Source organism: Schistocerca nitens, chromosome 9, assembly GCF_023898315.1.
Source record: "Schistocerca nitens isolate TAMUIC-IGC-003100 chromosome 9, iqSchNite1.1, whole genome shotgun sequence".
In the NCBI taxonomy this organism is placed as follows: domain Eukaryota; kingdom Metazoa; phylum Arthropoda; class Insecta; order Orthoptera; family Acrididae; genus Schistocerca; species Schistocerca nitens.
The window spans coordinates 425707021-425727636 of NC_064622.1; the positions used below are offsets into that span (position 1 = coordinate 425707021).

Sequence of the window (20616 nt, forward strand, 5' to 3'; positions counted from 1 at the left end):
CATGTATACTCGCTAACGGAGGACATTTCGAACATTTCCTGTAACAAAGTGTTTGAAGTCACGCTGGTACGTTCTGTTGCTGTGTGTTTCCATTACATGATTAATGTGATTTGAAGAGAAGTAATAAAATGAGCTCTAACATGGAAAGTAAGCGTTTCCTGACACATGTCCACATAACATATTTTCTTTCTTTGTGTGTGAGGAATGTTTCCTAAAAGTTTGAACGTACCTTTTTGTAACACCCTGTATAGAGGGTCTATACAAGGGAGATGTACTTGAGGACGATATTATGGAAATGGAAGAGGATGTACATGAAGATGAAATGGGAGAGACAATACTGCGTGAAGAGTTTGACAGAGCACTGAAAGACCTGAGTCGAAACAAGGCCCCGGGAGTAGACAATATTCTATTAAAACTACTGACGGCCTTGGGAGAGCCAGTCCTGACTAAACTCTACCATCTGGTGAGCAAGATGTATGAGACAGGCGAAATACCCTCAGACTTCAAGAAGAATATAATACTTCCAATCCCAAAGAAAGCAGGTGTTGACAGATGTGAAAATTACCGAAGTATCAGTTTAATAAGTCACGGCTGCAAAGTACTAACGCGAATTCTTTACAGACGAATGGAAATACTGGTAGAAGGCGACTTCGGCGAAGATCAGTTTGGATTCCGCAGAAATGTTGGAACACGTGAGGCAATACTGACCCTACGACTTATCTTAGAAAATAGATTAAGGAAAGGCAAAACTACATTTCTAGCATTTGTAGACTTAGAGAAAGCTTTTGACAATGTTGACTGGAATACTCTCTTTCAAATTCTAAAGGTGGCAGGGGTAAAATACAGGGAGCGAAAGGCTATTTACAATTTGTACAGAAAGCAGATGGCAGTTATAAAGAGTCGAGGGGCATGAAGGGGAAGCAGCGGTTGGGAAGGGAGTGAGACAGGGTTGTAGCCTGTCCCAAATGTTATATTTAATCTGTATATTGAGCAAGCAGTAAAGGAAACAAAAGAAAAATTCGGTGTAGGTATTAAAGTCCATGGAAACGAAATAAAAACTTTGAGGTTCGCCGATGACATTGTAATTCTGTCAGAGACAGCAAAGGACTTGGAAGAGCAGTTGGACGGAATGGACAGTGTCTTGAAAGGAGGATATAAGATGAACATCAACAAAAGCAAAACGAGGATAATGGAATGTAGTGGAATTAAGTCGGGTGATGCTGAGGGAATTAGATTAGGAAATGAGACACTTAAAGTAGTAAAGGAGTTTTGCTATTTGGGTAGCAAAATAACTGATGATGGTCTAAGTAAAGAGGATATAAAATGTAGATGGGCAATGGCAAGGAAAGCGTTTCTGAAGAAGAGAAATTTGTTAACATCGAGTACAGATTTAAGTGTCAGGAAGTCATTTCTGAAAGTATTTGTATGGAGTGTAGCCATGTATGGAAGTGAAACATGGACGATAAATAGTTTGGACAAGAAGAGAATAGAAGCTTTCGAAATGTGGTGCTCCAGAAGAGTGCTGAAGATTAGATGGGTAGATCACATAACTAATGAGGAGGTATTGAATAGAATTGGGGAGAAGAGGAGTTCGTGGCAAAACTTGACAAGAAGAAGGGACCGGTTGGTAGGACATGTTCTGAGGCATCAAGGGATCACAAATTTAGCATTGGAGGGCAGCGTGGAGGGTAAAAATCGTAGAGGGAGACCAAGAGATGAATACACTAAGCATATTCAGAAGGATGTAGGTTGCAGTAAGTACTGGGAGATGAAGGAGTTTGCACAGGATAGAGTAGCATGGAGAGCTGCATCAAACCAGTCTCAGGACTGAAGACAACAACAACAACAACAACATAAACCTTGATGGTACGGTGACTACCGAACGATACGTGAATGTTTTGGAAGATGATTTCCTCCTCATTCTCCAAAGTGAGACCGCCGCTCGTCGTCTTGCGGTAATATTCAAGCTTCCCGAGAACGGTGTCCCGGGTTCCATTCTCGGCCGGGTCAGGGATTTTCACATGCCCTGAGATGACTGGGTGTTGTGTCTTCATCGTCCTTTTGCGTTGCCATTACGGCCGGAGGAGGGCAATGGCAAACCGCCTCCATTAGGACCTAGCCTAGTACGGCGGTGCGGGTTGTTCCCCTACCCTCTGTCAAGAAGCATGGGACTTCATTTCCATTTTCATAAAAAATGACCCTTATCTCGACAAGATGTGATTCATTCAAGACGGAGCTCGACCACATCGAAGTATGAGAGTGTTTAATGTCCTGGAGGAACATTCTGGCTCTTGGGTACCCAGAGGCCATTGGCACGGTCCTCGACTCCGCCATATTCTCTGGATCTGAAGACACACGACTCCTTTTTGTGGGGTTATATTAAAGACATGGCGTACAGCAATAACTCGAAAACAGTTGCTGAACCGAAAACAGCCATTCAGTAGGTCATCACCAACATCGATGTTCCGTCACTTCAGCTGGTCACGCAGAATTTCGCTATTCGTCTGCGCCACATCATCGACAATGATGGCAGGCATATCGAACATGTCGTATCTTAAATTCGAATATCTGTAGTCAAGTTTACATTTCGAATTAAGTGTGTGCACACCGTAGTTTGTAAGTAATTTACTTTTTCTTTTTAATATAGTTCAATAATTGTCTCCTGTAAGTTCCTCTCTGTTGACTGGTATTAAGTATACGTTAGACAATTTGAGAAGCTCCAGAAAATGAGATGCACATAATTAATGACTTTTAACTACGCAGTCAGGACATTACGACGGTCCAGACTATTATTGTACTGTCATTTTAGGTATCATACTTCATGACTTGCGATATGAAAGTCTTTGGTATTTATCAATAGTAGATCCCATAGAACATCTGCCCACCTGTCTAATAATTTTTGGATATCAGAGAGACTTTTGATCCTAATAGCCTCCGAGCTGACACCTAGACGCGTTCCGCAAGGTCCATAACCGCGGTCTGGGAGCCAAAATGTTAAATGGTATTCATCATACCTCTGAAAACTTTTGAGCACGATTCTCTTTGTAGCATATTTCTGTGCAAAGTTTTTGTCTGTTGGGGAAGATACACTGCTCTGCAAAACGTATGGACGAACTAGGTAAAGTAACATAAATTTTTAACCACTCGGCGGAAATGAATGAAAGCGCACGAGCATGTTGTCTGGTCTTCCAGTCATTCACAGAAAGCTGGACTTAGCATGGGGTGGGGTCAGCGTGACTAAGGCACCAAATGTGGGTGCCTCCGCAAGTCGGGGCAACTGAAGAAATGGCAAAATACAGTGCATATAAATCAGCGGGCAGTTATGGGACACTGTAGTGGTTTCACAACAACCTGGCCAAACACAACGTTTGGATGACTTCAGACAGGGAAGAATCATCGGGAAACCGAAGTTGCAACCACATTTAACATAACTGCGGGGCACGCAATTTCACGCTCCGCAGTGGAACAGTGACTGCGTGGGGATAGTCTCTTTGCTCCACGACACGCCCATCGGCGGCACCTTTTGCGATAGTGCCAACGGCATGGGGACTGGACCATCGAGTAGTGGGCTCACATGCTCTTCTCGGACGAGCGCAGATTCAGACTGAGTAGTGGTTCTGGATGTACTGTCATACGGCGGGAGGTGGGAGCTCGCAATGCACCCAGGAGTATCGTCCAACATGATAATTTTGGTGGAGGATCCTTACAAATAATGCAGCAAGAAACCGATTCCAACCAGCACAATGTGAACAAGAATGGGGCTCGCTGTACTAGTATGAACGATGGCGTCGTAGCGAAGAGACTCCAAGTGCAAGTAAGGTGTCTGGCTACCGCCGGCCATCCTACACTACTGGCCATTAAAACTGCTACGCCACGAAGATGACGTGCTACAGACGCGAAATTTAGCCGACAGGAAGAAGATGCTGTGATACACAAATGATTAGCTTTTCAGAGCATTCACACAAGGTTGGCGCCGGTGGTGACACCTACAACGTGCTGACATGAGGAACGTTTCCAACCGATTTCTCATACACAAACAGGAGTTGAACGGCGTTGCCTGGTGAAACGTTGTTGTGACGCCTCGTGTAAGGAGGAGAAATGCGTACCATCACGTTTCCGACTTTGATAAAGGTCGGATTGTAGCCTATCGCGATTGCGGTTTATCGTATCGCGACATTGCTGCTCGCGTTGGTCAAGATCCAATGACTGTTAGCAGAATATGGAATCGGTGGGTTCAGGAGGGTAATACGGAACGCCGTGCTCGATCCCAACGGCCTCGTATCACTAGCAGTCGAGATGACAGGCATCTAATCCGCATGGCTGTAACGGATCGTGCAGCCACGTCTCGATCCCTGCATCATCAGATGGGGACGTTTGCAAGACAACAACCATCTGCACGAACAGTTCGACGACGTTTGCAGCAGCATGGACTGTCAGCTCGAAGACCGCGGCTGCGGCTACCCTTGACGCTGCATCACACAGGAGCGCCTGCGGTGATGTACTCAACGACGAACCTGGGTGCACGAATGGCGAAACGTCATTTCTTCGGATGAATCCAGGTTTACAGCATCATGATGCTGTTTGGCGACATCGCGGTGAACGCACATTGGAAGCGTGTATTCGTCATCGCCATTGGTTACATGTCTCGGTCATCTGTTGTTCGCGTTGACGCCACGTTGAACAGTGGACGTTGCATTTCAGATGTGTTACGACCCGTGGCTCTACCCTTCATTCGATCCCTGCGAAACACTACATTTCAGCAGGATAATGCACGACCGCATGTTGCAGGTCTTCTACGGGCCTTTGTGGATACAGAAAATGTTCAACTGCTGCCCTGGCCAGCACATTCTCCAGATCTCTCACCAATTGAAAACGTCTGGTCAATAGTGGCCGAGCAACTGGCGCGTCACAATACGCCAGTCACTACTCTTGATGAACTGTGGTATTGTATTGAAGCTGCATGGGCAGCTGTACCTGTACACGACATCCAAACTCTATTTGACTCAATGCCTGGCGTGTAAAGGCCGTTATTACGGCCAGAGTTGGTTATTCTGGGTACTGATTTCTCAGGACCCATGCACCCAAATAGCGTGAAAATGTAATGACATGTCAGTTCTAGTATAATATAATTGTTCAATGAATACCCGTTTATCATCTGCATTTCTTCTTGGTATAGCAATTTTAATGGCCAGTAGTGTATATTGGGGCGGCAGAAGCGTTCGTAGTCCAGCTGGCGCGCACCATTGGATCTGCCCGTCCCCGCGTAAAAGCTGATGGTATCAGACGGAAACTTGAAATTCCATTGCCAACTTAAAGAAGCCCTTGGGTAGTACCGATATTTGATACCACACAGCATACATCATAAATCGTGGTGACTTCAGTGTAATTATTGTCTTCGAATGAAAGCGTCGTTTCAGTTCGTGCCACTGCGAATTTCTTTTCTTTACTGCAGTAATTGCTTCTACGTATGGTCAAAGTGTCACGGAGTTATGTTACTTGCTAGAGACACATGCGGAAGTTACTTTCGTCTTTAAATTTTGCACTCCAGTGTATTAGCTATACCAAGATTCAGAGTTTTCACAGTGCATTCAACTATGATATTCAAGTACGTGCCGCCATAATACTTACACGAGTTTATGGCCCTCGATGCTTATGTCGAACAGTCATTATTCTGGAGGATGTATCCTAGTTTTTATTGCAGTAAGAGTGACAGTGTCATGAGAATAATACAATAGAATACAATGTCTTGGAGTTCGGTTTCCAGAAAAGTCCCGCAATAAGTGCACTCCGAGTCCCTTCAGCCTCCTCCACTTCTGTATTTCTATCTCGCTTACATCACCTTTTGTCACGCAGTATCTTTACAAAGCAGTAGTCATTCGATGCCTTGTTATCCACTAGCGGTCACACCATCGTTCATCTCCTTCCGATGTGCACTAATGACGTCAGCACGTTACCATCCGACAAGCCCTACGTCTACATCTGCATCTAATTGATTGCTATTCACAATAAAGTGCCTGGCAGAGGGTTCAATGAACCACCTTCAAGCGGTCTCTCTACCGTTCCACTCTCGAACGGCACGCGGGAAAAACGAGCACGTAAATTTTTCTGTGCGAACCCTGATTTCTCTTATTTTATCGTGATGATCATTTCTCCCTATGTAGGTAGGCACCAACGGAATGTTTTCGCAATCGGAGGAGAAAACTGGTAATTGAAATTTCATGAGAAGATCCAGTCGCAACGAGAAACGTCTTTGTTTTAACGATTGCCACTCAATGTATCATGTCTGTGGCACTATCTCCTCTATTTCGCGATAACACAAAACGAGTTGCCCTTCTTTGTACTTTTTCGATGTCATCCGTCAGTCCCACCTGATGTGGATCCCACACCGCACAGAATAGGGCGAACAAACGCAGTGTAAGCAGTCTCTTTAGTAGACCTGTTGCAGCTTCTAAGGGTTCTGCCAATGAATCGCAGTCTTTGATTTGCTCTACCTACAATATTATCTATGTGATCTTTCCAATTTAGGTTATTTGTAATAGTAATCCCTAAGTATTTAGCTGAATTTACAGCCTTCAGATCTGTCTGACCTATCGTGTAATCGAAATTTAGCTGATTTCTTTTAGTACTCATGTGAATAACTTCACAGTTTTCCTTATTCAGGGTCAATTGCCACTTTTCGCACCATACAGATATCTTATCTAAATCATTTTGCAAGTCGTTTTGATCATCTGATGACTTTACAAGACGGTAAATGGCAGCATCATCTGCAAACAATCTAAGACGGCTAATCAGTTTGTCTCCTATGTCGTTAATATGGATCAGGAATCCTGTTCCTTGTTCGCTGGACCATCACATACGTTTCCTTCAAAATCAATTAAATGCCGTTTACCCCCGTTCTCCACAATGATTTCCTATTATTCCTGTTATCAGTTAAGTAGATATCTTACTAGATCATTTGACCTCAGAGGGGTTCAAATGGCTCTGAGCACTATGGGACTTAACATCTATGGTCATCAGTCCCCTAGAACTTAGATCTACTTAAACCTAACCTAAGGACATCACACAACACCCAGTCATCACGAGGCAGATGAACTCAAAGAGAATTCTGCATGCTTATTTCCGCGGGGCATAATGGTGAAAGTTTATTAATGCTGCAGGCTCCTACGGACGAAGTATCTTTCGGTAGACTCTTTCAGTCGTATCGATAAAGAAGCCTACACAGGATTTGTTGTTTCAATGTTTTCAACGTCAGGTTTCTGACGCACTAGTAATCATAATTATAATGCCATGCATATGTTACACTCCTATGATTTTCATACAGGTCTTTATAGTGGGTTTGCTGATATAACTCCCCCAGTGTGCAAAACTTGAGGACGAAAGTAACTTTCCTATAACGTCTTGCTGCCAAGTAGCATAGGCCGATGAATCTTGGACCGTATCGTGTACTGTATAAGGTAAGTAAAGTAATATGCAAAGAGACAGCACTCACACTGACGCCATCGTGATTTATGATGTTACTGTGAGTTGCACAATCAAACACACTACCTTATTTTTCTAATAACCGGTTATTTAGACATTGCTTTAAAAGATCACAATTAGACAATACGGCTGAAGGCCTAGATAAAGAAAACTTGAGGTGCTTTCCGAGCTGAAGGCCCAAAACCACACCAACAACTACAACTTTGCTGATCCACTACGGACTGCGGGATGACGGCTGACATGTATTTCTTGATACAATAATTTACCAACAGCCGTTTATTTTATGAACTTCTTATGTGCAACCAGTTTCAGCATTACATTGATGCCATCTTCAGGCCCCACACGTCATAGTCGTAAAATCGCTGTACACGGAAGGGGCCACATAACTGGACCTGTGAATCAAATCGCTATGCGCTCCGCGGAGACTTCCTCCCTGCTCCGTCCCAACCGACTTACTACATGCAGCACGCAGACAGCATTAAAATAGCTGCTCAGTCAAAACCACACAAGCTGCACACGGTTCCGCGAAAACACTGCCACAAACAACTCGAACAATACTAAAACCAGTCACTGTGAAACAACTAGGAGGGATCACAAGTCGACACACACAGAGAACCCGGAAGCGGTCGGCGACAAAATACACGTCGTCCGATGAGACGAGAGACCGAAAGACCAACCTAGGTCGTCCCTAGTGAAGTCATGTGTGCCGGCAACGGTCGGGCGAGTCATGTCTGTCCGGACCTTACTGCTGTTCCATCCCCACTGAACTCCCGACACACGACGACCCGGAAATACTATCGGTCGCTCCAAAGATAGTACGACAGTACTCTTATCGATAAGCGCTGTTGCTGCCACTCACGGGCAGGCAAGTCAGCAACTTAGTGGCGCCATTAAATCGAATAAGAAACGAGACGGGAGTACCGCCAAGACAAGATGTCAAGCAATAACGGCAGGAACACGAGCCGCGCACGGCTCAATCACAAAAGGCGGAACATGGTTCTTAGTAGGCTATGTGATAACTACAGGCGGCAATGCGTGTTCTAGTAAGTGCTCCCATAGCGACTATACAGTTGGCAAGGATCGTTTACGTTTGTTCGCCACTACGATTGACAAGAGCTGGATGGTCATGTATTTGGACTTGCTGCAATACGTCTCGTCGACGCAACCCAAACGTGCTCGATGGGATTTAAGTCGGCGGAATGGGCAGGTCACTCCATTCAGTGAATATCCTGTCGTTCCTAGAGCTCCTCAACCTGTGTAGTTTGTTGAACTGTCATTTATAAAAATGAGGTCAGGGCCGAATTCACCCTCAAGACGCACATGTAGAAGGACTACAGTGTCACAATAACGGTGCTCCGTGAGTGTACCAAACTCAAAGATTCGAAGCTCATTGCACCCATGAAACATTATGCCTCCCCACACCGCAACACCTGGACAACCAAAACGATCATGTTCGACAATGTTCTTGGGTGGTCGCTGTATGGGAGTCCGTAATGCACCCAGGAACATTGTCGAACATTATTGTTTTTGTGGACCAGGTATTATGCCGTTACCAGGCGTGATGCAGCATGGGAGTACTGACTTCCAAATCTTTGAACACGGCACACTCGAACGTCAACGTTATTGTGACACTGTACTCCTTCATCATCTGCGTCTTTTCTGAGGTTCATTCGGCCCTGACTTCATTTTTATAGATTACTGTGCGTGACCTCATCGAAAAGCACGGGTGAGCTCCTCCTGGAACGAGAGGATATCCGGCGAATGGACTGACCTGCCCATTACCCCTCCTTTATTCCTATCGCACACTTGTGTGATGCATAGGAGAGATTTACGGTAGGACGTCCTTACGCACTAACGATCATTCACCGCGGTGAACTCTTTAGCATCCTTACTGTTCTCATGTTGGCATGAATTGCTGTCCGTGGTGACAACACGCCCTATTAAACATGTTGTGCATTTTGTGGTGTCTAAGTGTCCATAAAACGTCGCGGTGAGTACAGTGTAATTGTTATCTTGAAATGAAAGTGTCATTTCTGTTTTTCTCATTGTATGCTTCTTTCAGCTGCCTTCTGTACTGTATTATAGCAGTTCCTTCTATATGGTACAAGTTTAATTGAGCTATATTACTTCGCAGTGATACATCAAACGAAAGTTACTTTTGTCCTTAGGTTTAGCACAGTAATGTTTTTACGTGCGGACACAATATGTTGGTTGTGACTAAATCTAAAGTGGCCTCCATGACTTTTTAATGTTTGTAATATACTAGCAATCATTTTTGCTCAGTACCTACATTTCCTAAGGTTACTACTGTGATGAATCGCTCTTAACACACTAACCTGGCACTATATAAGCAGTCTGTCCTCATAAACAGCAGTATTTTAGCACAACCATTCAGTTTACAGTCCGCCAATAACTCACGAGTAGTCAGTTTTACGAGGTCCGATGACAAGTTGTTACGTACTTGCGGACAAAAGGTGAAGTCGAGGCCGGCCGAAGTGGCCGCGCGGTTCTGGCGCTGCAGTCTGGAACCGCGAGACCGCTACGGTCGCAGGTTCGAATCCTGCCTCGGGCATGGATGTGTGTGATGTCCTTAGGTTAGTTAGGTTTAACTAGTTCTAAGTTCTAGGGGACTAATGACCTCAGCAGTTGAGTCCCATAGTGCTCAGAGCCATTTGGTGAAGTCGAGACGAGCGTACGGAGAGGTAAGCGAGAAGCATTCAGTGAAGTCTACCAAGATAAAAAGACCTAAAATCTTTCGGCATTTACATCTTTGTGAAATAGGAAAAAAATGACAGCAGCCGATAGGAATATTACAATTCTCTACACTGCCATCAGCTGTAATTTCATTACCATTCTATAGTCCACCGCTTTCGACGATACACTTCGTCATCATTTGGCCCTAAAAGTAACGCGAAAACAGCAACATTAACACCATCACGACTTCAAAAGCAAAACTAAATCTCGTTTTAAAATATGTAATATATAGTTATTTTCATTAAAAACGAACTATATACAACCTGGATAAATGTATTGTGAAGCTTTGTAACAATTGTATATTCGATGGTATTCGTATGTTGTACTCCATGTCAGTACTTCTATGCACACGGTCACCTATAGCAAAATCTTCGGTCGAGAAGGTTGTTAAACTACTTTTCAACACTAGTGGCTGGCATTGTGAAAGGTTCGGCTACGGGCTAACGACTGCAGTCCGTCACAAACAATCGACGGTTAACCTTTGACAAAGCCAACCCCTTCTGCTGGTGAAACGTTGGAAAACGTTTTAAACATAGATCGGCCGAAGATCCCGAGACAAGGGTTAACAGCCATTACGTCAACACAAAAAAAGATTTGATAATGGAGATTGTTGTACCTGGAGGATCGTGTGAGTATATAGGAACATACAATGTTTCCTGGTCGGTGTTTCACTCTAGAGTCTGATTTTAGAATCACATCAAGGAATGAGCACTAGAAACCACTATAAGCAATTTTCGGAATTTTCTACAGTTTTTCTTGTCATGAGACATTGGCATTGTGCAGCATTTGCTAATATTACGAGTTCTACATATTTATGTGCTGTATTATATAAAACGCTGGAGAATGCTGTTAATTCTTCAGCTACAGATTTTAGGTGAGTAAAATGCTGCATATTTAAAACCAGTTACATAACTTGTGGACGGTTAAAGCATAATTCTTCAGTAGTGCACCATCTTCTTCTTTGATAAGGATGGAGGTTTTCTACCATGAAACATGCGACGTTTCCAAACGAACTGAGTTTCTTTAATGTCTTAATAGTTTTCCCTGGCTTGAAAATCGAAATTTATGTTAGTTCCCAATAGCAATTGTTTCAAAATGTTTCTAATTTGTAACTAATTTCCGATAATATTTTTTCTTAATTTGATTTCACTTACTGATTATCGGTGTATAGTAGATTTTATCGATTTCAACACTTATAAAATTGTGAAGAATAGTTGTTGCTACACAAATTCAAAAGTGTTGTAATCGATAAAATCTAGTATACACCGATGGCAGGAATAAGAGTCTACGGGCATGAAAGGAAAGCAGTGGTTGAGAAGGGAATGGGGCATGGGGCATGGTTGCAACTTATCCCCGATATTATTCATTCTACATACTGAGCCAGTAGTGAAGGAGACAAAAGAAAAATCCTGAGTTGGAATTAAAGTCCAGGAAAAAGAAATAAAAATGTTGAGGTTTGACGATGACACCGTAATTCCGACAGAGACAGCAAATAACTTGGAAGAGCTGTTGAACGGAACGGACTGTGTCTTGAAAGGAGAATGTAAGATAAAAATCAACAAAAGCATATCGAGGGTAGCGGAATATGGCCGAATTAAAACAGGCGATGCTGAGGGAATTACATTAGGAAAAGGATATCTTAAAGTAGTTGGTGAATTTTCCTATTTGGGCAGAAATAACTCATGGTGGCCGATGTAGAGAGCATATAAAATGTAGACTCGCAATGTCAAGAAAAGCGTTTCCGAAGAAAAGAAATTTGTTTAAATCGAGTATAGATGTAAGTGTTATGACGTCTTTTCGGAAAGTATTTGTGTGGAGCGTAGCCATGTATGGAAGTGAAACGTGGACGATAAACTGTTTAGACAAGAAGAGAACAGAACGTTTGAAATGTAGCGCTACATAATAATGCAGACGATTAGGTGAGCAGATCACGTAACTGATGAGGAGGTACCGAACAGAATTGGGGAAAAAAGAAATTTGTGGAGCAAACTGACTGGAAGAAGGCCTCGGTTGACAGGACACATTCTCACATATCAAGCGGTCACCAATTTAATACTGGAGGGAAGCGAGGGAGGAGAAGGGGTAAAAATCTTAGAGGAAGACGAAGAGATGAGTACAGTAGTTGTACATGTAGATGTAGGCAGTAAGCAGATTCAGAATGTATAGGTTGCAGTAGTTACTCGGAGATGAAGAGGCTTGCACAGGGCAGTGTATCATGGATAGCTTCATCAAATCAGTCTGTGAAATGAACACCACAACACAACATTCGTTGCTAGGTACATGACCATGTTGTACCTCGTACCAATTTTTCACATTTGAGAAAATCATAATTTTCCAGAGTAATTTTTGTAATTTCAGAAAAAGACTGCCGCTACATGAAGTGTATACTATCATTTCAAAAGGGAATGAAATAATATATTAATCTTCTGTTACGTGGCTGGCTAGAGGGTAAAGTCTGAAGAATGTTCCAAGGTACAACACTCCCCCCTAGTGTACAAAATAAATCAATGTGGCAAAGCCCTCTATCCCAAAGGTCCATGAGCTTGATAGAACCGAAGCTAAAGATGATTAAAGCAAGGCAGACGTACTCATTTCCGTCTGCCTAAATTTCAGCACCGAGAAAGATAGCAAAGCGGATCCTGCTTTCGATCGTCAGCCCAACAGAGAAACAGAAAAACTCGTCTCTACGACGGCGGCAGCCCTGGATCTTTAATGGTACCTGTTAAATCCTTGACAGCCAAGCTTCTTTGCCCAAGGGCCAATACTGACGACTCCATCACCTTCTCTACTGTTTGTAGATTCGCCACGATTCGGAACACTTCGTGAGGAACATTGCAGATTATTGCCATCCTCAGCGACCCCAAATTTGTGACACTGTAATTGTCTGACGAACTATTGTTTTGTTGTCTGTACGAGCAGATGATTAATTTGCTAATAACAGTAACTGCACTTACATTTAATTGCATTGCAGTCAACCAGTGGAACATTCTACCACTTTCTTCCATTTTCTGAAAATACTCGAACAAATTAGGAATTACATATCACAACTGACATGATCACATCTTGCACCTATAGTTACTGAGTGAAGATATACACTACTTATGCCTTCTTAGAGTAAAATTTCAGTTTGGGTATTGGTACAAAAGGTTACACCGTCAGTCAGGCTAACTTTCGATCAGTACTTTATCTAATGCTCTGATCAACTATAGACCAACTATAGATCAACTATAGACGTTAATTCAGTATTGCCGGTTTACTTCGAAACAACAAGGTATTTGTATTGACCAGGCATTGTTCTATTTCATAAAATGTATTCGCAATTCCGATTATGATCCACCTGCAGCTGTATAATGAAATGACGACAATGGAAGTTTGTGGCGGACTTTTCGCTTTATGCGAGCGGTCGCTTCAGCTATCCGAGCACTACTCACTGCCAGACCCAAACTTTCACACCTATACTCGTATATCTTGTTAATATGATTCCCGTACAGGGTAGACATTTCATTTGTAAGTCGCAGGCTCGGTATCGGCTGAATACGAAACTGCAGTGCCTGCGTTGTGTAGAAGTGCTTCGTCACAACACAGCTACTGCAGTTTGGTATCGTTCAATTTCGGTCGCTATGTCCGAAGGACTCTTCGCAGTCAACGCAAAGAATAATCACAAGCCTAAGAGTTTTTAGAAAGGTGAAAAAAGAAATACAATACGGACTAGAAATCACAGAGGTACTTTTAGTACAAAATAATGCAAGTAAGTGGAACACCAGCCATTTGAACCAATGATAGCAAGCGGTATGAAGATAAAAATCTGCTCGACTTAGTGCTTGCAATATGAGACACGATAAAAAAAGGTAAATAAGTATTCTGAGTACGATTTTTCTTTTGCTCACTGCGGCCGGCCGGAGTGGCCGATCGGTTCTAGGCGCTACAGTCTGGAACCGCACGACCGCTACGGTCGTAGGTTCGAATCTTGCCTCGGGCATGGATGTGTGTAATGTCCTTAGGTTAGTTAGGTTTAAGCAGTTCTAAGTTCTAGGGGACTGACGACCTTAGCACTTAAGTCCTATAGTGCTCAGAGCGATTTGAATTTTTGCCCACTGCATTGTATTACAACAGCCTTAATTTAATGTTCCTTGTCACAAACACCATATGTGGTGATGACCATCTCCGTAATAGCATTCACCAATAGATGTTACTTCCGTGTCAAAATTTGCACCATAGCAAAAAATGTTCAAATGTGTGTGAAATCTTATGGGACTTAACTGCTAAGCTCATCAGTCCCTCAGCTTACACACTACTTAACCTAAATTATCCTAAGGGCAAACACAAACATCCATGCCCAAGGGAGGACTCGAACCTCCGCTGGGATCAGGCGCACAGTCCATGACTGCAGCGCCCTCGACCACTCGGCTAATCCCGCGCGGCTTGCACCATAGCAGCTGACCGTACAAGTCGCGCACATCCGTTGGTTAACAATACTGGAAGACTAACAATAAGGCATTACCTTTCTCACATCCTCTAACCCTGCAAGGGTCGCACTACTTACCCATCTGCCCGTGTGGTATTAGGACAACTTCATTAGCTTGCGCCCGAGCTATCAGCTTCAATTAAAATCGAGCAATCATAAAATGTTACTGTCTATGTAAGTATTTTCGTTTGTTACTGCTTAGGAAACTGTGCATCGCACTCCCCTCACATGTAGTGGTAAAATGGCGCAGCAGAGAGCCGTCGAAAACGGATCAAGCGTGAAAACAGGAAGAAGGTGCACTGAACTGTGAAAAAGAAGCAAAATAGAAAGAGTGAACGGTCTAAGTTAAAGATGTGCAACAAGAAGCGAATCACAATGCCCACCGCGTCGTGATTGTGTGGGCACGAAGTCGGACTACGACGCTGGAGATCCGTCTTCAAACCTCAATCGTGCCTTTTTTTTTCACAGACTTATGAACTATCCGGTCACTGACGTGTCTGTTCTCCTTCTGTAGTCTTGCCAATTGTCATACTATACATAGCTTATAGAATACGTGTCATATAGTAAGAATATATTACCGACGCAAGTGAATCTGATGAAAAGTGAGAGCAGGCTAAATGATGCATAGACCTCTTACAGAAATGAAAACAACAGATAAATGGGGATGAACTATGTTACAACAAAGGAATCCAAAACGAAACGCAAGAGTCATGACATATGGTACTTGTGAAGAACAAATAGAAGACGCGCACGTCTGGAGGTCCCTTCCTTGTACCTCGATGTTGCAAAAGGACGTTACATCACAACACAGAGCGAGGTGGCGCAGTGGTTAGCATACTGGACTCGCATTGGGAGGACGACGGTTCGAACCCGCGTCTGGTCATCCTGTCATAGGTTTTTCCATGATTTCCCTAAATCTCTTCAGGCAAATGCCGGGATGGTTCCTTTGAAAGGGCACGGCCGACTTCCTTCCCCATTCTCCCGTATCAGAGGGAACCGATGACCTGGTCTGCTGTGAGGCTGGTCCCGGCGGAGGTTCGAGTCCTCCCTCGGTATGGGTGTGTGTGTTTGTCCTTAGGATAATTTAGGTTAAGTAGTGTGTAAGCTTAGGGACTGATGACCTTAGCAGGTTAGTCCCATAAGATTACACACACACACACACACACACACCTGTCTCCGCCCCTGATCCAACCAACCAACACCACGACATAGACACAAATTTGAATACAGCGAACAGACACGTCAATGACCGGAGGGAAAGAAAAACGGTTCTAATGGTTCTAAGCACTATGGGACTTAACTTCTGAGGTCATAAGTGCCCTAGACTTAGAACTACTTAAACCTAACGAACCTAAGGACATCACACCCATCCATGCCCGAGGTAGGATTCGAACCTGCGACCGTGGCAGCAGCACGGTTCCGGACTGAAGCACCTAGAACCGCTTGGCCACAGCGGCCGGCCCCGGACGGGGAGTTCATAATTTTGTGAAGAAATGAAAAGTATGCGGCACGAGGGAGATTTGTACCTAGACCTCCTCCTTCACAATCCAATACCGTGTTCGAATAACCACGACGGCGTTGCTGTGCAAATGCACTCGTTATTGTACATCTTGAACATGGACCGTTCACTGTTTTTATTTTGCTTCTTTTCTCACAGTTCGATACACCTTCTTGCTGTTTTCATGCTTGATCTGTGTTCAATTTTTGACGCATTATCCACTGGGCCATCCTAGCGCTAAACCTGAGGGGGTTGCGATGGGGAGTTCCTCTCGTGAGCAGGAAAAGTACACTCTTCAAGAAGCTCTTAACATTGACTTTTTTGGGCTCGGCTGTAACTTGCAAAATGCATATTATTATTAAATAAGGCTGAGAACGGCGGGCCCCACAAATACTTTATTTGGGCCATTTGCGGCTCGCGGAGCGCAGTTTGACGACCTCTGTGTTACACTCTACATCTAGCAAGCGAAATAGTGAGCTCCTCTTCCGTCAACAGTTTATCGTAGTCCATTGGAATAGCGGAGATTCCATCATGATAAGATGCCCAGAGGGCTATGTGAACTATCTTACTTCATCACTTAGTACGCCACCTTTCCCTTCAGTGTTTTTCTCTTCCTCGATCTCAATCTCCCGTTCGTGTTGGCGCAGTCCCTAGGACAATGGACTCATGTTTTGGAGGAGTCTGGTTGCAATCCTCGTCTTGTCATCCAGAATTTGGTTTCCAAAGTTTTTTCCTTAATTTCTTAAGGCAAATGGCAGTACGGTTTCTTTGAAACTGACACCGCCAATTTCCTTTCCGATGCTTGACAATACGAACTTGCGGTCTGTTTTCTCGTAAGACCCCATCCTCTATGTAGACTGTTAAATATCCTTTGTTTTCGCTTCCTCCCTTCCGCATTTCTCCATCACTCTCCTCTTTTTCATTTTGCCTTCTACTTTATCTCGTTTGTTCGCAGGAGAGCAAGGCGAAGCTGGGTCAGCGTAAAGGTCTGAGCAAGGGCGACCTGCGTAAGATCAACGGCATGTACAAGAAGGAGTGTCAGAAGCGCAAGTCATCCAAGGCTTAATCTGAAGAAAATGTCTAAGTGCTGGCAGTTGGGTCCGTTCCATTCCACGTGGATCATCTGAGCAGCCAGCAGCCTTTCATGCTGCTATCTCGTCGGCGTTAAAGACTGTGCCTTCGCGTCACGTACTATGTTAGATGTCTCTCTAATCATTTTGTTGCTTTCCAGACTGTTAGGGGATACACATAAATGGAACAGTTGCAGTACACTGTAATCACATCTGTAACTGTCTCTAAAACAGATCAGACGCCTTTACCACATTATCTTTGCATTTTGTGACAGTGTTACCTCTGTGAGAAAACTACAAAACGAAGTTCGAATAATTGACTGCAGCAAGTGTAATGGAACTGTGAAGAATGCTTGAGACTATTACTCACCACAAGCATTTAAACGAGACATATTTACACAACATGGATGTGTTACTGACCGTTATGATTCTTCGGTAGGGCCTGTCACGTTCGTTGAAATATCAGTTAATTTGCATCTATTTTATTATTTTTTTCATTTTGCTTTTCAAGGGTTGATACCGGGTGAATCGACTGTCAAATGGCTCATTGAGTTTTGTGAGAGGCGAGACGCAAGTCCACATCATTCTTGGTCCATAATGTGTGTGTTATAATTAATCTACTTTGTATAAAACATCTACAGCTTATCTTACCTGTTCTTGCTTGCTTTCGTAGGATAATGAAGGTTTAGGAAGTCATTTACACTTGTAAGACGTAAATGCACGAAGCAGTTTTGTTGCAGTTAATGTCGATTAATAGTGCCAACAATTTTTTATGTCACATCAAAAATACATGAAACTTTAATTGAATTTTAAATAAGTATTTAACATGTATTATTGCACTTGAATAATGATTGTCATACCACAAAGATCAATTTCACTGTATACTGGTTTGTATTTTTATAAATAAAATAAATACACTGAATTCATGTTTTGACTCCATTCTTTGCTAAAATTTCACAAGTATTGGCGTTCACAGCACGGACACTCATTTTGGGGCCAGACAGTCATCCTGGAACTGGAACTACCTCTTCGTCACTGATATAGTGCAAATAAGTTGGGATCGTCGAACTTCTCATCAGAGTTGTCGGGGAACTGGAATATAAACAAAAAGAAGAGAATCAGCTAATGAATTTCATGCATTATGATTGGCAACTATATGAACAATTTATAGATGTACATTTAGGTTTACTCTCCCATGAGGCACCGCCTTATCGTAGCACTGTCCGTGTGGGCGGGAGAGTTTGTGTGCTCCAAGGAAGCTGAGAGCTATATCGGCGGTAGCGTAGCTACTGGCAGGTGCAACCTAGCCGGGCAGGTCTCAGCAGAGGAGCCAGACAAAGTGTGCCTCACAACGACCCGTCTTATATCCTATATCCTATATATACTATTCCCTACCCTCTCCTCAGTTACCATTCCTTCTCTTTCTCTAATTACCTTAACACACCACTGCCTTGTGGTTCGTCTCGGGAGGGATGAAGGCTAAGGGAGAAAACCCTGAAAGAAAATCTGGAGTGGGGCCCCAAAGGCGGTTGGAAGGCGTACTACGTCCCCTTTCGGCAGCTCCTGCAACCGAAGTGATACCAGACGAATTGGCTTGCCTTTCCTCTGGATATTATCATTTAGGTCGAGAGGGAGACCGTGATGATTGGGCAACTCACATGTCTTCATATTTATCGCTCAGGCTTGTAGCATCCTGGAGAGGACACTTCAGCGGCGTCCAAGGACTTCGGCACAACACGGGAAGAGGCAGTTACCGGTTATAAGCTCTGTCTGATTGGCGTAAGACTCGAGTGCCAGGGGCCACTTCCGACGGTGGGAGAGATCATTGCATCTCATTGGACAGCTACCGCCCGCCTCAAGCTGGGCAGCCCCCAGCCAATAAGGTGCTGTCCCGCCACTATCCGCCTGCTGTACGGGGTGTGTGAAGCTTAGAGAAGTAATCTTCGACAAGCGGGTTGATATAGTACACCTACCAACAACAAAAATGAAATAATAAAGAAATCACTATTTCGTATTGCCACCTGGAATGTTAGGACAATGTGTCCAAGGTACATTGACGATGCCCAAGAGGTTGATTTCATCCGTAAGACTGCCGTAATTGACAGAGAGCTCCATCGTTTGAATGTAGACATTGCGGGACTGCAGGAGACGCGGCTTCCAGATGCGGGCTCTATCAGGGAGGATAATTACACATTCTTCTGGCAGGGGAAGTCTCAAGACGAGCCAAGACTTCATGGCGTAGGATTTGCTGTTAAAAACGCCCTCCTGGACTGTACTGTGCCACCATCCGGTGGAACAGAGCGAATTATTGATTTGAAAATATGCTCCTCAAGTGGCACTGTCAACATCCTAAATGTGTACGTTCCTACCTTATCATCCAGCATGGAAGAGAAGGATCTGTTTTATGACTTACTCAGTGACAGAATAGCCAAGGTATCTAGCACCGAGACACTGTATATTCTAGGGGACTTTAATGCTAGAGTTGGATCAGATAACGACATATGGCCGAATTGCCTGGGACATCATGGGGTGGGAAAAATGAATGAAAATGGCCAGAGACTCTTGAAGTTTGCTGCTTTTATGGACTCTGTATCACAAACACATATTTCCAGCTTAAGGATCAGCACAAGGTGTCTTGGAGACACCCGCGCTCTCATCACTGGCATCAACTTGACTTAGTCATAGCTAGGCGTACTGGTCTCAAAAATGTGCTACTGGCACGAAGTTATCATAGTGCTGATTGCAACACAGACCACGCCCTAGTGGCGTGCACATTGAGGCTCACTCCTAAGAAATGTCACCACGCTAAACCGAGAGGTCATCCCCGTATCAACACAGATCAGGTTCATGACACACAAAGAAAGCAGGATTTTGCCAGTAATTTTGAAAGTGCTTTCCCAGGAAACGTGCAAGCAGAAAGGAATGTTGGTAAGAAATGGGCAAAACTCTCGGGTGCAATCTACAACTCAGCAGTATTGGCCTATGGAATAAAAGGAAAAAGAAATAAGGACTGGTACGAGCAAAATTTGGAAGAAATGGAACCAGTCACTGAGGCTATACGGAAAGCCCTGCTTGCTTACAAACGAAACCCAAATGAAAGAACTCGAGATGACCTACGGAAAGCAAAGAACAGGGCACAGCAAACATCCAGGAGATGCGCAAATAACTACTGGCTGAATTTATGTGTAGGTATATAGAAAGCGGCCGACTCTGGGAATGCTAAGGCAATGTACGATGGTATTAAGAAAGCAATTGGACCAACTGTCAGAAAAACAGCTCCTCTGAAGTCCAAGACGGGTGAAGTCATTACTGATGAAGGCAAACAAATGGAACGCTGGGTTGAACACTAC

The 20616-nt window shown here is 43.8% G+C and overlaps 2 protein-coding genes across 2 annotated transcripts in view; one reads left to right on the top strand and one right to left on the bottom strand.

Moving 5' to 3' along the window:
- The window catches only part of LOC126204293 (hatching enzyme 1.2-like), a 160020-nt gene extending 142758 nt beyond the window's left edge, over positions 1-17262 (top strand). The window contains exon 6 of the mRNA XM_049938681.1: positions 17152-17262. Coding sequence (XP_049794638.1) covers positions 17152-17262 — 111 coding nt within the window. The remainder of the gene's footprint in view (positions 1-17151) is intronic.
- A 763-nt stretch (positions 17263-18025) lies between these two features.
- The window catches only part of LOC126203565 (uncharacterized), a 45840-nt gene continuing 43249 nt past the window's right edge, over positions 18026-20616 (bottom strand). Inside the window, exon 7 of the mRNA XM_049937891.1 lies at positions 18026-18358. Within this exon, the coding sequence (XP_049793848.1) occupies positions 18299-18358 (60 nt within the window). The 3' untranslated portion in view covers positions 18026-18298. The remainder of the gene's footprint in view (positions 18359-20616) is intronic.